This window comes from Lichenostomus cassidix, chromosome 1 (assembly GCF_008360975.1).
Source record: "Lichenostomus cassidix isolate B80296 chromosome 1, HeHo_3.0, whole genome shotgun sequence".
Classification (NCBI taxonomy): Eukaryota; Metazoa; Chordata; class Aves; order Passeriformes; family Meliphagidae; genus Lichenostomus; species Lichenostomus cassidix.
The window spans coordinates 92,917,278-92,931,848 of record NC_139479.1 but is presented as its reverse complement, the minus strand read 5'-3'; the positions used below and the strand labels follow the sequence as shown (position 1 = coordinate 92,931,848).

The 14,571-nt window shown below is 43.9% G+C and overlaps 1 protein-coding gene across 3 annotated transcripts; it reads left to right on the top strand.

Moving 5' to 3' along the window:
* The first annotated feature begins 1 nt into the window (after window position 1).
* On the top strand, window positions 2-13,356 carry QTRT2 (queuine tRNA-ribosyltransferase accessory subunit 2). 3 transcript variants are annotated; one of them, XM_085071132.1, is made up of 8 exons: window positions 2-287; window positions 1,305-1,360; window positions 2,611-2,687; window positions 5,354-5,563; window positions 6,507-6,706; window positions 9,242-9,393; window positions 10,881-10,998; window positions 12,063-13,356. In XM_085071132.1, exons 1-8 carry the CDS (start codon window positions 91-93, stop codon window positions 12,295-12,297), a joined length of 1,245 nt encoding a protein of 414 aa, XP_084927258.1. In that variant the 5' UTR covers window positions 2-90; the 3' UTR covers window positions 12,298-13,356. The 3 variants fall into 3 exon arrangements, with proteins under 3 accessions (XP_084927258.1, XP_084927247.1, XP_084927266.1); XM_085071121.1 differs by having other exon boundaries at window positions 10,878-10,998; XM_085071140.1 differs by lacking the exon at window positions 2-287 and adding an exon at window positions 377-864 and having other exon boundaries at window positions 10,878-10,998.
* The last annotated feature ends 1,215 nt before the right edge of the window (window positions 13,357-14,571 follow it).

Sequence of the window (14,571 nt, the reverse complement as noted above, 5' to 3'; positions counted from 1 at the left end):
GGCCCTGCGCGGGGCCGGGGCGGGAAGGGGCGGCCCGTGTTCCCCGCGATCGCCGTGTCCCCGCGTCCCTCGGCGCGGCGCGGAGCCAGGATGAGGCTGAAGCTGCTGGGCGCGGGCGGCGGGCGGCTGGGCTCGCTGGCGGGGCTGGGCCGCAGCGGGGCGGGCGCGCTGGAGCTGCCCGGCTGCCTGCTGTACACGCGCACCGGCCAGGCGCCGCACCTCACCCACGACACGCTGCGGGAGGTGCGCGGAGTGCCCGGCGTGGCGCAGCTCGCCCTGCCCGCCCTGTGAGTACCGCGGCCCGGCCGGGGAGCCTGCTGCCCAGCCAGGGGAGCTGCAGGGCGGGCTGGGAAACGTGAGGGTGAGGGACTGTGATTTTTAGCGTGGTTAGGCCGGTCCCGTCGTGGTGGCTTCACAGCCATCTTCCTGAGGTGATTCCTCCCTTGTGCTCTGGTAGACCCCACCAGTGCTGCGTCCAGCTCTGGAGCCCCCAGCATAAGAACGATGTGGGCTGCTGGACCAGGGCCTTGGGAGCCCAACAAAGATGCTCAGAGGGCTGGAGCATCATTCCTGTGACAACAGGCAGAGAGGTTCGGCGGTGTTCAGCCTGGAGAAGAGAAGGCTCCAGGAAGATCTTATAGCAGCCTTCCAGTACCTAAAGGGGGATTAAAAGAAAGATGGGGACAGACTTTTAACAGAGCCTGTTCGGTACTTTGGACAGAGCCTGTTGGTACGGATAGGATAACAGTTAACAGGTTTAAACTAAAAGAAAACAGACTAGAAGAAATCTCTTGTAATGAGGGTGGTGAAACACTGGACCAGGCTGCCCAGAGAGGTGCTAGGTGCCCCATGGAAACATTTAAGGTAAGCCTGGAGCAGCAGCTGACTCTCAAAACTAGTTAGGTACGTGGCAAGTGAAAGGAAAGATTAACATGGTAAAACTTGTGGACTCGTTGAATGATGTGAACACCTTGGTGGTGCTACCCAAAAAGTCACGGTCTAGCTTGGTCTAGCTTCTTTGTGCTCTCCATCAAGTCAGTGGTCACTGGTAAATGCAGGTAAAAGCTTTACATTTTTGCCCCAGAATTATGAGTGCCCCAGCTTGTGAGCTATGCTTCTTGGGCTCTGCAACTCTGGCATCTCATTCCATCTGTCCCTGCTTTGCTGCCTGACAGCTGGATGGCAAATACCAGTTCAGTGTCAGACAATGCATAATTATGGAAACAGAAGCCTTAGTTATGAAACCACCAGTCTCTCTAGACAGTTGTCTGTTTAGTTGATGTGTTTCTATATCTGGATTGCAGGGCAGAAATTCATGACGTCCTGGAAGAGTATAAAGAAGGAGCTGCAAAATTTATGGGTAAAGTACGAATATTTGCTTGTATATCTGAGAGATAATGCAGGTGCATCCCATTAGAGCATGTTCACACAGTACAGTAGGCAGAAAGATGCTGGCTTTGCACATTTAGGGATTTTCTCACTCAAAGTGGCACTAGGGAAGGCTTTAAATAGTATGTTGTTGCTACTATGGCCAAAAATCCTTCAGTTAGGCTACAAAGTGATTACATGTCTGTAACTTCTATAATTTACAAGCAGTTCTTTTTGCATGGAATCTAACACATTTTGCAAGAAAAAAAATTGAGTTGCCAACGCTTGTTTTGTCTGTTCTGTTTTTTTAAAAAGCACATAAAAATTTGGGACTTGCGCTTCATCATAAAGAAAAAAATATGGTTTGGCTTTCCAAGCGAAGTTTGCACCCAACTTTCAATAAACTTTTAACTGCTTTGGAGCAATTTACACTTTCAAGAAAAATTGAAAAATATCTTTGTCTGAAACTTCCTGGTGGCTTTACCAATTTCAGTGACTATGTCTGAAGAGAAGGCTGTATGTCACTGAGACATAACTGTCTACCTTTCTGACATGTGAAATCTCCAGTCTGGCAGGAACGATAAATTTCTCATTTCTGTAGTTGATATATTCTCTCACTGTCCTGTCCTTTTCTGTGAGGGTGGTGAGGTGCTCGAACAAGTTGCCCAAAGAAGATATGGATGCCCCATGCCTGGAAATGTTCAAGGCCAGGTTGGATGGGGCTTTGAGCAACCTGGTCTAGTGGGAGCTGTCCCTGCCCATGGAGCATGATCTTTAGGATCCCTTCCAACCCAACCCATTCTATGATTCTGTATTTTGTTCTTTCGAGTTCTAGGCTTGGGGTTGTTCCTCAGTTTAGCTTGTGTCAAATGTCTTCAGTGTATCAAGTTATCAGTTGGGTGGTCAAATGAGTCATCTGTTGGGTCTGGAGAATTTTAATAGATGGAGTATTAATCAAGAAGAAACAAAAATAAATCCCAAAGCAGCTATGTAGGCTGCAGAACCAAAGGGTGTTATTTCATGGTTTCTCCTGCTGCTGCACTTTTCTCCCTCCAGTTAGTAAAACTGAGGAAGAAGTTTGCCGCCTTTGGTGCTTAGAGATAAATGAACGACATTTTCTTTGTCAGAATGGATGTACTTGTGTGGGGGACAATACCCTGTTCCCTTTTGTAAATCTAGAAGTGCCATCTTTGCGTTAGCTTTGCTTTGGTGCATGAAACTCCTCTGTCTCTCTCTTCCCAGGTATGCCAGATGCTGTACTCTACTGCTCCCTTCATGACCCAGTCACACCCTGCCCATCTGGCTACAACACTAACAAGGTACAGTAGCCATAAAGACTTGAAAGGGTCCACCTAAAGTTCCCAAAAGAAAGCTGCCAGTCCTCCCTTCATCTGTGTGGGTGTGCCACAAGATTAGCAAAATAAATCTTTGCACAAAGAGGATTGTCATTGACATGCTCATACTTCCAACTAAATAAAGCTGTACATTTTCTTACTTGGCAGCATGTTCTCTGAACAGTTCCTGAGCAGTTAAGTGGCAATTTAGGTAGAAAGGAGAGCTCTGGCCTCCCATGCTGTTGTGGTTAATGTGGCAGGAAAAGAAAATATCTGGGTTTTGGCATATTTATGAGCTTACAGTGATGCCACCGATAAGCAATAAATCTGAGCCCCTGTGTGTGTCTTTACAGCCTGCTACAGGCCCACAGAAGGGAAAGACTTTAGAATTTTTGCAGGAGGGTGGTTCAGCAATCCAGAAGTGTTTCAGATGTTTGTTTGCCTGTTCCATCCCCCAGGCACACACATTCCCTGTGCCATCCACATTCTGCCTGCTACCTGACACAGCTTTGTGCTGGAGCAGCCACTTGTGGCATCTGCACAGGTACAGTCAGTCCCAAGGCCTGTTTGGATGGCCACATTTGGTGGAAGGTCACTGAGTGACAGAGGGTTACTACTGCAATACAGATATCAGTGTATATTCCTTGCAGCTGGGATCCAGGCTGAGTTCTGTCTCTGCAGGGAAGGAATTATCTGAAGCTTGTTCCACTGGTGTGCAGCTTTGAGGTGATAACAGCAATCTAAACCTTGGGTGTCACAAGTTTGATTTGGACTTTTTTTGTTTTTTTAAATAAGCTGGTGAAGATATTTGTCACCTTGTTGTAAGGCCGCCTGCAGCTGGATCTGTGCTGACAAATGCTGATGAAAGCTTTTTGAAAGCAGTGGGACAGAAAGCTCTGTGCCAGAAAGCCTAGCACAGGCTGGATTTAAATAATCATAGGATAATGCTCAGCTCTCTAAGCTGCATGACTATTTTATTTATTAAAGCAGCTTTTTTTTCTCTCGAGAACAGAATGAAGGTAACTAGATGTGATTACACTGTGCCCTTTGGCTCAGACAGCTCTGACTTTCCTCTGCCTGCCTTCACCAGCTGTTCCTTGATGCTCTTGCAATAAGAGGCAGCAGGTACTGTCTGAACAACATGCTGCTGCAGACCAACATACAGCTGCTGTGTTTCACTTATTCTGCAGATACGAATTTTGGCTCTCCTTCCTTTGGAGTTGCTTTTTTTTTAGTGGGGAAATTTGCAAATAAATGTTATTACTTTGGAGACTTCTGCTTTTATTCAAATTTCTTGAAATTGTCTGATAAGGCCAGAAGTAATCAGGATGGATGGATGGATGGACGGACAACAGGCACATGTACTTGTGCAATCCTTTAGGGTCTTTGTGGGGACCAGACAAAAAAAAATTGTTTCTGCTCATATTTCTTGCATCACCTGATGAAATCCAATTTGCAAATTAGTATGCCTGAGAACTGCACTGCTTAATCTGTCTGTCTGGCATAGGCTAGGAGAATGTGTTTAAACCCTCAGCCCCAAAAAGTTCCCATAAGATTCCAAGCTATATGCTGTTTCTGATGGCTGAAAACCCTTTCACATTTAAAAAAGCACTAACAGAATTGCACGTGAAAAGAGGTAGCTTTTAAAGGGTTTAAGCCCTTTACTTAACCTACTTGAATACCCCTTAAAAGTTTTGGAGCAGCAGTGTCACAAGCCTAACAATTACACAACAAAAGCAGTGGCCAATCTGCACTCACAGGTTAATTGCAGGTTCTGCAGAATAGACAGAAAAGTGAATATTTTGTAAATCTGAATGTTTAGTGGATTGAATGATGACATCTGCTAGCCTGGAGGTGTTCAGGCAAGATAACCTCTGTGTCCACATGTTTTTGTCTTGCATTAAATTCTTTGTGAGGGTATCACGGAGTAATGATGGAAGATTGGGTTCCATGTGTGCTGGCAGGATGGAAGCATGTGAAGAGAGAGGGAAGTCTGTGTGTGAAATCCTAATAAGCATGTGTCATTTCTTACATTGGCTCGGTTTGGGTATTTCAGTGCCTTCCAGAATTGCTGGATTTGGGACCTAAAATAACATGAGGTTCTAAGACTGAGTTGTTTAACAAGCTTTTATATCCTTCCCAGGCTGTATTGTTTATATATACATGTACATTCACATGTGGGGTATGAATTAAGTGCTCAGAAGATGAAGTAGTTTCTTGGGCTTGCATTTTGTACAGAAAACTAGCAACCTGTGTTTGCCTTTGCTGCTTTTTATAAGCTTTTGCTTACTTTTATGACTACATAAGTTTGGAGAGAATTCGAGCTTTTTTTTTTTTCCCCCCCAATTCTGCCACTAAATTGTGTGATAAGAGGCCAGCTGCTCTATCTCAGATTTTCAAATGTGGAGAAGTCAGTGTTGAGTGGGGTTGCTTCACAAAAGGGTATCCCAGAAATTCCAGTTCAGTCATTTATCTCCTTTCATTCACTGTGCCAAGTGCAGCTCATTATCTGAGCCATGCTCCAGGAGAACTTACCTAATGAGATATCATTCCAATATCTGGTATTTCACCAGACCAATTCCTTCTCTCCTTTCACCCTAAAGATCTGCTATCCTTTGCAACTAATGTTCATCCCTGTTCTTCCTGTGCAGACGGTTTCCCTGTGGGGGAGCTCAGGGCGCATGGAGATGACAGCTTCCAAGTTCATGGACATCCAGCGGGCTGTGCAGCCAGACTGGTTCCAGTGCATCTCTGATGGAGACACCATTTCTGGGGAAGCTGGCAGAAAAAGAGCCAAGAAGTCTGTGGACAGGTCACTTTCCTTCTTGGATGTGTGCCTTCAGCTGCAAGAAAAATCGCCGGTAAGGTCCCCAAAATACTGAGGCAACAGCACTGCAATTGCTTTTTGGTCTGTGCTGCATCCTGGACCAGCTTCAGGATGTGATTTAGTAGGAAATTGTGTCACATGTGTGTATTAGAGAATGCCTATCTTAAAGTCCAGAGTGAGGTGTAACTGGTAGCACAGAGAGTTTTCCTTCCTTCCTTTAGGAAATTGTCTTCTGCACCAGGATCACTCCTCATCTCTACTAGTGGAGAACTGCTTTTTAGGGTTTTTTCTTTCTGCTTTTGGACTGTGGTGCATTTCTTTCACTTACCTTATTATTAGATGTATGGGGATAGTGGGATCTTCTTACTCAGATTGAGAAAACCCATGCTTCTGCTCTGAAGTGCCCTTGGTTCAGTGTGAGGGAGGATTTGATAGGATTAGTCGGTCCTATTTTTTATTTCTTCCAGCAGCTTTGAAACTTCTCTCCCTTTTGGTGAAAGGAGATACACTGTTTGAGTGTGCAGTACAAGGGAAAACAGGTGACAGGGGCTTGTATTTGTATCTCCTGAAAGGGAATTCCTTGTGAGATCTGGTGTCTGACAGCCAGGATAATAGCACCTGCTTTGTATTTTGCATTAACACATGTATTGCTGAGACCCCATCCATAAAAAGCCGTTTACAAAGACAGTGTGTGGTTATTGCATTCTGTAGGGAAGGGGGAAGGGCAGCATCAAAATTCTCAGTGTGTTAGTGTCAAGGCGAGGAGCAGAATCTTGTCTCTTCTAATCCCCTTTGTTACACATGGAGTTCACAGTGTTGTGTGGGGAAAAGTCTTACATGAGGTGAAACCCCATGGTTCTGGCAAGTTCCTGGGAATGCAGGGCTGAAGTAGCAAGTGCCTGAAGTGTGGGCTGTGAGATGTCTTTCATGTCTTTGGCAGAGCATGCTCTAACACTTGCAGCTTTCTCCTGGGACAGGAACTACAAGGAAGTGCAATGTTTGGGGCAATCGAAGGCGGAGATATCTTGGAAGAGAGGCTCAGATCAGCCAGGGAGACTGCCAAGCGGCCTGTAGGTGGCTTTCTGCTAGATGGCTTCCAGGGAAGTGCCATGGCCAAGGAGACCAAGTTGAAACTGATAGCTTCTGTCACAGCAGAGCTGCCAGAGGATAAACCAAGGTAAGTTGTGTGGGCTACGTCCCAAGAAATCCATCTGTCCTATTATGAGGAGCATCTCCAGGCTGCTGTGCAGTCTCCCTGTAGGAAATAATCACTGTATTGCACAGCTCTATGTGTGCCAGGCTGCATAAATTTTACCACTTCCAGGCTGCAGTCTTCAACACTTGTTTCAGTTTTTAGTCGCAACTGGCACCAAGCTTTGCTTATGCTGTGAGTTTGAGTATTCTCCACATTTGTCATCCTTACATTTTTAGGAAGAGTTACAGGTAGGATATGTCAGGGTTACTTGTGTTTGGTCTTGGAGGCCATGGCTTACTGGAAATTCAGGCTGAACAAGAACAATATTATCAAGATATTTTACAGGGACCTCTTCTCAGTAAAACTGTCATGTTTCCCATTCTCTCTGGTGTGAACTGGAGGATGGCAGAGAGGGGTGCTGGCAGGACCAGCCACTGCTTGGTGCATGATCTTGGTAGCCAGCTCTGACTTAATACCTGAGGCACTGAGCCTGTGAGCTACCTGGGATGGTACAGTCTGGTCCAGAACAGTGATATACTTTCCCTGCACAATGTTGGGCTTATTGCTTATCTGAGTTGTTAATTTTGCCCATCAGATCTGTGCCAGGGTCTGGACAGGGGTGGCAGCTTTCTTGATCCTTATAACTGGCTAACAGTAACTGAAGACTTCTTGAAAATGTGTGCTGATATTTCCTAGTGGCTCAAACGTGTAGGGGTTTCTTAGCATTGAATTAGGCTTGTTGGATTGCTCTTTCCAGAGCAGCTGCTACAGAAATAATATGGTTGCTTTTTTCATCATTTCCTGAAGAGAATGGCTGAGAATTGTGTTCCTGCTTCTCTCTGCTAGCAGAGCATTACTCTGACCTAATGGTGTTTAAAACGAAATTAAATGCAAAAGCACTGTGTCTGGTGTGGCAGCTTGTTCTTGCTTAGTGGTGCCTGGGGTTTGAATTTTCCTGACAAATAGAAGGCTTGCTGTGTTGTTGCCATCCTATCTGGTTGAGCTACTTAAAAGATCCCCTTGGGAGCATTAGAATCCAATCTGCTCAGCTAACCTCAGTGGCTACCAGTGCATCTGCCTCATCTGCTTGTCTTGTTAAGACAAGTATTTCTGACCTCTTGGTAGGAAGAGAGCTGGTTAGCCCCAGGGGGTCTTGGAAGTACCTCAAGAGAATTTCAGTCCTCCTTCGTGAATTGCCCTTGCCATTCCCTCTGGAGAAGCAGTTTTGGAGCCCTGTTCTGCCCCAACATGAAATTCTCTAGAAGATTAACACTTTCTGTGCTTCACTCAAGAAGCAGCTGCTTTTTGCGTGATGGTGAAATGATCTTGTGAGTGTACTCTTTATGAAGAGTCCTTTCATTTACCTAAAGGTACTGAAGTCTCTAGATAAAATTTGTTTTCTGTTCCAATAGCATCAGAACCCATGCAAGACCAAGTATTTGTCCTTACCTGTGCAAAGATGAGTTTCAGCAAGGCTTTGATCATATATGCAGAGCTACTGTTTTGACTTTTGCCTATCATTTTCTCCCTGTCATGAGAACCTGAAACATAAAACACGGCTGTAAACTTCTCCTATCCTTATTCTGTGCTCATCAATTTAATTGGAGTACTTAGAAAAGAGACTAAAAATGGCATCTTGTGACTTCATTTATCAGCCCCTGTGTATTTTCCTAATTATCTGTTTAGATCATTGCTCTACATTAACTTCTACTGCTGTCAGCCCAGCCTTGCACCTGCAGGAGAGCAGGCACTGCTCTACTCTCTTACACTTCACTCACCCTCAACAAAGCTGCCAACTAAATTTGGCTGCCAGCAGGATCTCTATTACCATTGATGGCAGTCCAGCTAGGCTCTTCCTAGCTCTTAATGCCATGTCTCAGGAGATGTTTTGGGTAAATCATTTGAGCAGGTAGAGTGTAAAGAGAAGGGAAGACTAAAGCAAGGAAGTTTTTTCTTTCTAATGACATTTCTCATTGGTGCTTTCTCCCTCAGGCAGTTTCCCAAGTGCAGTATGATGTGTCTGTCACCTGAAGGACTTGGATCTTTCACCAGCCATCTACTGCTGTCTCTGCTGAGACTCTTTTTAGACTGTCTTCTAAACAGCTAACAAGCAAAAGGGTCCATGTGTCTGGGAATTGTTAGTTCACTGGGGCACAAACGTGATGAAGGAAAATAATCTGTTCTAAGGCACAGATGTTTTGAATCTAATTGTATTTATGTATGTGTGAAAGAAATCACATGCAAATCACTTCAAGCACAGTGAACAGAATAGGGTTTTTCTGCAGTAAGGGAGGGATTGTTGCTGTCTTCCAAATTGCAAATAATGAAAAGCCTGCTATGTACTGGAGGGGTTGGAGGTGGGGAAATGGACACATATGGATTTCTGAATGATGCCTGTTGTGCCCCCTTACCTTCTGGTTAGCAGTTGCAGAGATGACCTGGAGGTCTTTTCCTTCAGGTACCTGCTTGCTCCTACTCAGAATATTGTTTATTTGTCTTCCTTTTTGTATCCTACAGAATCATTCATGGTGTAGGCAAGCCAGATGAGGTGCTTGAGTGCATTGAAAGGGGAGTGGACATTTTTGAGAGCTTCTTTCCCTTCCAAGTGACAGAGCGAGGCTGTGCCTTGGTTTTCAGTTACGACTGCCATCCGGATCCTGAAGCGACAGGTATGCTTCTTGATGCTCATTATCATTTTTACATTTTACATTGTGGCAAGCATAATTCATGCTTGGGAGGAATCTGTATTTGAGAGTTTTGTTCCTGAAATAAGTGCAGCAACCACTGGAGAAATTGGGATTCCAGTATCAAGTGTTCCTTTTGAAGATGGGGTAGTTTGGTGTGAAATCTGTTGAGTAAAACTTGAGGCCTCTGAATGTCTCATTATCCAAAATATGATGATTAAATATTTCTTAAACACCTCCTGAATAGAAGGGTTTTAGTTTGACACCATCGGCAAATTTTCTGTTACCATTAGCAGTGAAGGCTTCACCTATTAAGTGAACTCTGGAATTAACTGAGTATGTGTCTGTTGTAACAATATATTTTTGAAGTTCTTTTTTCTAACTGTCAGAAATTTCCCAATGATTTGGGCAGTTTTTCTCTCTGCCCTTGCATTCATAGGTTTGTATCAAAACCAAAATGGTCTGTTTGTACCTCATTACACTGTGAGATGGGAATGTGTATCACCCATTAAAGCATCTATCAAATGTGTTTCAAGGAGCTGTTTTGTTTTTGCCTATTAAATGTTTGTAATACAGGGAAACATTTTACATTTTTTCTCTTGAGTAGAACCTAGTGGCTTTTCATGCCTGGATAATTCAGAGCCAACTGAATAGAACAGAACATCTTGTTTCTTTGTGCTTGGTGCTATTTTTTTAACCCTTCTCTTTGTTTGTTGTTCTTTATCTTGTCTCACTTTATTCTTAAATAATAAGATTGGGTAATGGCAGTGGTTTTGTCCTGTATGTGTTCTAAACACAGTAGGCATGGATTATGCTAACAGTAATATTGGTATTTCCAGATACATCTCCTTCTTCTTAAGAACAAACTTAAAAATGTAAACCTACAAAATTATGGGATGGTTCTTTATTTTTCAGATAGATGCTGAAAAAGCAGATGTGGAACCTATCTCTTCTGAATTAGTGCTACCAGCCTCTTGTGATTGCAGGGTTTTTTTAAAAAAAAACAAAAACAAGAGGCATCTAAATCCCTGAGTCTGATCACAGCTTGGAAAGTAGAATGACTGAATGCAGATGAATTGCCTGTCGACTCTAACAAAATCTCAATAAAATCCATTTGTTCAGGTGATTGCATTCTATTCAGCATGCAGTTCAGACAAAATACTTTTGATGTTTTATAAAGAATTCAGCTCAATAGAGCAGCAAAAAGTTACACTTTTGTTTCAGCTCTTTTGATTAGTTTTAGTTGATTAGTTTTCACTTGTCTCTTGCTGTTTTAATTGTCTAAAAGTGTATTTGTGTAAACTAACTTATGGCAATTAAAGTAAAATATCTGCTTTCTAGAAGAAAGAGGTGGAAACTTGTGGCAGGAGTTTTGTTGGCAAGAGAATAGCAGGAATACCTACTCTAAGGTTGCTACCTTTGCTCTGCCTTTGCTCTCTGTTCTAAGGCTGTTATCTTTTTAATTTGAGCAGTTTTAACACAAAATGGGGCTCAGGACCTGGAGAAGAATGGTACTCTAGAAGATCAGGACGAAGTCTCCAAAGCTGACCCAGAAATTACACCATTTGAGATATCTCTGAAGGACAAAAAGTATGTGAGTTTGTGAAAGGGTATCTGCAGCTGTATCAGTAAATACGATGTTTTTGTCTTCTGTATTTATTTGCATCTGGCCAGCAGCTGGATGAGAGACTTCATAAAACATGAAGCTGTTTAAGAGAGTACTTCTGGACACTGAGTGGAAAGTGTTGGACAAGCATTCTGTCTTGTTACCAGGCAACAGCCTACCTCTGAAAGTGTTGTCTTTTGCCTAACTTAGAGACAGGGGTTTTCTCATCATTTATCCAGCAAACATTCCATGGCCATAATTAGGGTCTCAGCTGAAAGACCATAGGTTCAGAAAGGTGGTCTGGGAATCATTTTGGTCTGCCACATCTAACATGGGTCATCTGGAGATACTAGTTTTTCTTCAGGCTGTGGAGACCCTCTACTCTGACAGTTTGGGCAGCTGCAGAGCAGTTCTACCATTTCTGGATATTTCACAAAAACTTTGGCCATTGTTACCATTTGTCCTTTCTTCTGTTTACCACAGGTACTTTGAGGCTGAGTACCCAATTGTGTTGCTTTGCCCTCTGCACTTTGGGAAGTGGTACATCTCGGAGTAGAGGGGAATACTGTTCTGTGAATAGTGGGATTAGTAAATCTGTTTTTTGGTAGCATTCTCCTTCATAAACTGTGTGATAGCAAGTGAGGACTGTCTTGCACTGCAGCTTTTTCTGCCAGGGAAGGCACAGATAAGGCCACTTTCTGCTCTTTGCTGTGATGTAATCAGAGTTATTCTGACTTAAATATGTGGCCTTTTGGCTCTGAAGTGAGTTCTGGCATGAGGAGGCCTGGGGCTTTCAGCAGCTATGGTCCCACACCATGGCAGGGTGTGGGAGATACATGATCTTTAAGACCCCTTGCAACCCAAACAATCTATGATATTTGAAGTCCTTTGTGCCAGTGGTACTGGTCTGAGTTGTCAGCAAACCTGGATTAAGGACCTCAGGACTTCAGTGCTTGCCTTGCAAAAGGCCAGGTGGTAACTGGGTACTCTTTATTGCTTGAATGGGTCTTCTTACCGCTGATGTTACTCAACACTGCTTTTTCTTTAGATACTACGATGATTTTGGTCCTGTGCTGGAAGGATGCAGCTGTTACTGCTGTCGGAGGCACACTCGAGCCTATGTCCATCACCTCCTGGTGACCAACGAGCTGCTGGCCGGTGTCCTGCTCATGATGCACAACTTCCAGCACTACTTTGGTTTCTTCAGTGCCATTCGGGATGCCTTAAGGGACAATAAACTGGACCAACTCAAGAAGCTTGTCATCAGGCAGATGCAACACTGAACCAGTGAGTTCACAGAGGACAGAGGAGGTTGCATGCTCATCCGGTGGAACTGAATCACTTGGACCTGTCAGTAGTAAAATGCCTTTTTTCCTTCCTGGAGCGACCTGAAGGAGACATTTAAAGAAGATCTCACTTCTTGGTGGGGATGGATGATCTTGTTCCAATGTCTCTTTTGGTTAATTGGCTTGCTATGTTCTTGGTGGATGGAATAGCCTGGACATTTCATGAGTAAGACCAGTATGGATAACTTTGTTTTCAGATACTCACTGTTGGTTTCCTGTGTGCAAGGACAGAGTTATTGAACTTGTGATTGAGGATAAAGCAGGGCACGTACTTTGAATTAATCCAGCTGTCTGGAGGCTTGGCAGCTACTTGGGACTCTTGTTCCATACCCACCAGTAATTATTTTTCTAGCAAAACCTAGTGGTGTCCCAGTGTCTCAACATGTAGCTCCTTGGTGAGAAATCCCACCTCAGTCTAACACACTGTCCTTGTGGCCATTGCCAGCATCTGTGTCCTTGGAAAGAACTGACTTGGAAGTGCTGCTGTGTCTAGTGGCACAAGGGACTATGTGTGTACTTCTCTCTCAGGCCACCTACAGTGCAGAATGTTCTCTGGGCTTGGAAGAAGCCTTCCACCTTGGCCTGGCCTTGAACACCCCTGCCTCAGGAGTCCCAGTCAGTGTCATTAGCCAGAGAGAAAAGAAAGTGTTTAATCCATGTCCTGCTGTAGAGGTTTTTTTTTAACTCGGTGCTTTTTCCAAATTTCACTCCCATGTTAGCACATGGGTGACAATGTCTGTACCATTCTTTCCAGCTACCCTAGCACTGGTCACAGAGCAGGCTACACAAATGTCACTGTGAGATGGAACTGTGCAAGAGATGGGTCATAGGAAAGGGCTTTTAGAAAACGGTTTTGTGACTCCTTGTTTTAAAATATGACTTAGTTATCACATTCCTCTTACTCAGTTGTTTTTTTTACTGCCCCTTACTGTGGAATCATGGATTTAATGATTTTTCTATTACAAAGCAACAATAAAAGAAATTTATTATTTGTTACACTGGCTCTTCAATGTGTGACCAGGGTGATGTACCTCTAGAGAGCTTGAACTCAAGATGTCTCCTGAAAATTTGACCTAGCAGCCTGATGGAGGACAGAGACTTTTCTAGGAGTAGGATCCTGACGTGGAACAGGGTTCCAAGTAATTTGCTTCAAAAGAATGTTATAGGATAGACTTGGAAGTGTTAAAGACAGCTGCCTTCCCTCTCCCCATAAGAACTCTACTACCTTATTTAAGCTTGAAAAAATACTGCACTTAAAGTTAATAGCCTTAAAGCCATTAAGGATTAATCTGTCGTTTGCTCTTCACAATTTCTGCAGTGTTTTAAGGTTTTAATGTCTCCCATCAGAATGGCTTTACCACAGAGCATAAGGAGTTTTTGTCATAGTCCTTCCTGCCATTCCAGCCTTATTCACTGTGTTGCACTAACTACACTTCTGTTCCACAGGATCCTAACAAAATGGTGCAAATATTGCTCTACTGTTGTCTTAAAACAATGATTACAGAGAATGATTCAGCCACAGAAATGACATAAAATGCAGGATTATCGTCCTCACTCCAGGTTGTACCTTGTGGTTGTTAAAGTTGATGCAGCACTGGGAAACTAGGAGAAGGTGTCCTGGGTATACAGCATGAGGTAGAAAGTCTGCCTGTCTTAAAGGGCAGGGAATTCTAATGAAACAAAAATGGTTTATGCTTCTTTCAAGAGGAATGCAGGGGTAGTGCCTGGGACCTTGTGATGCTTGTTTCTGCAGTGCCTGTTTCTGCAATGTTGCAAGTGCCTCTGCGAAATCTTTTGAGAAGGGACAGGTTTTGAAACTTCTCATTCACTGGCACTCCTGTATCCCCACAATCACCAAAATGTGTGAGTCAGCCCAGCAGTCAGGCACCACGATGGTTGTGTCCAAGAGGTCAGTCAGGAATGCTCTGTGATGACACAGGGTAAGGGGTGCTGGTGGTTGTGTCCTTGCATTTCCTGCATACTTCTTAGGTTGGTAGATTTACTGCTGGTTTTGGAAGTGCTGTTTTATGCCTTTTGGGAGCTACATGTGGTCAGTCCATCCTGCCCCACCTCTGTGAATCATCAGAATTTATTAACTTTTCTTTATCTCCCAGCCTGGATGTCCTGAGGAGATAAACTAGTGACCTGCTAAGCTAAGTGCCAATATTCTCAATAACCCTTCTGTTCTTCCTTCTGGCTTTCCAGTCCTTC

What these genes read in the sequence shown, in the direction of transcription:
- QTRT2 (XM_085071121.1), top strand. Translation starts at nt 91, where the DNA reads ATGAGGCTGAAGCTGCTGGGCGCGGGCGGCGGGCGGCTGGGCTCGCTG. An exon ending in TCCGGATCCTGAAGCGACAG is followed by an intron (nt 9,394 to 10,877) that starts GTATGCTTCTTG and finishes TTTTAATTTGAG; the next exon opens with CAGTTTTAACACAAAATGGG. An exon ending in ATATCTCTGAAGGACAAAAA is followed by an intron (nt 10,999 to 12,062) that starts GTATGTGAGTTT and finishes CTTTTTCTTTAG; the next exon opens with ATACTACGATGATTTTGGTC.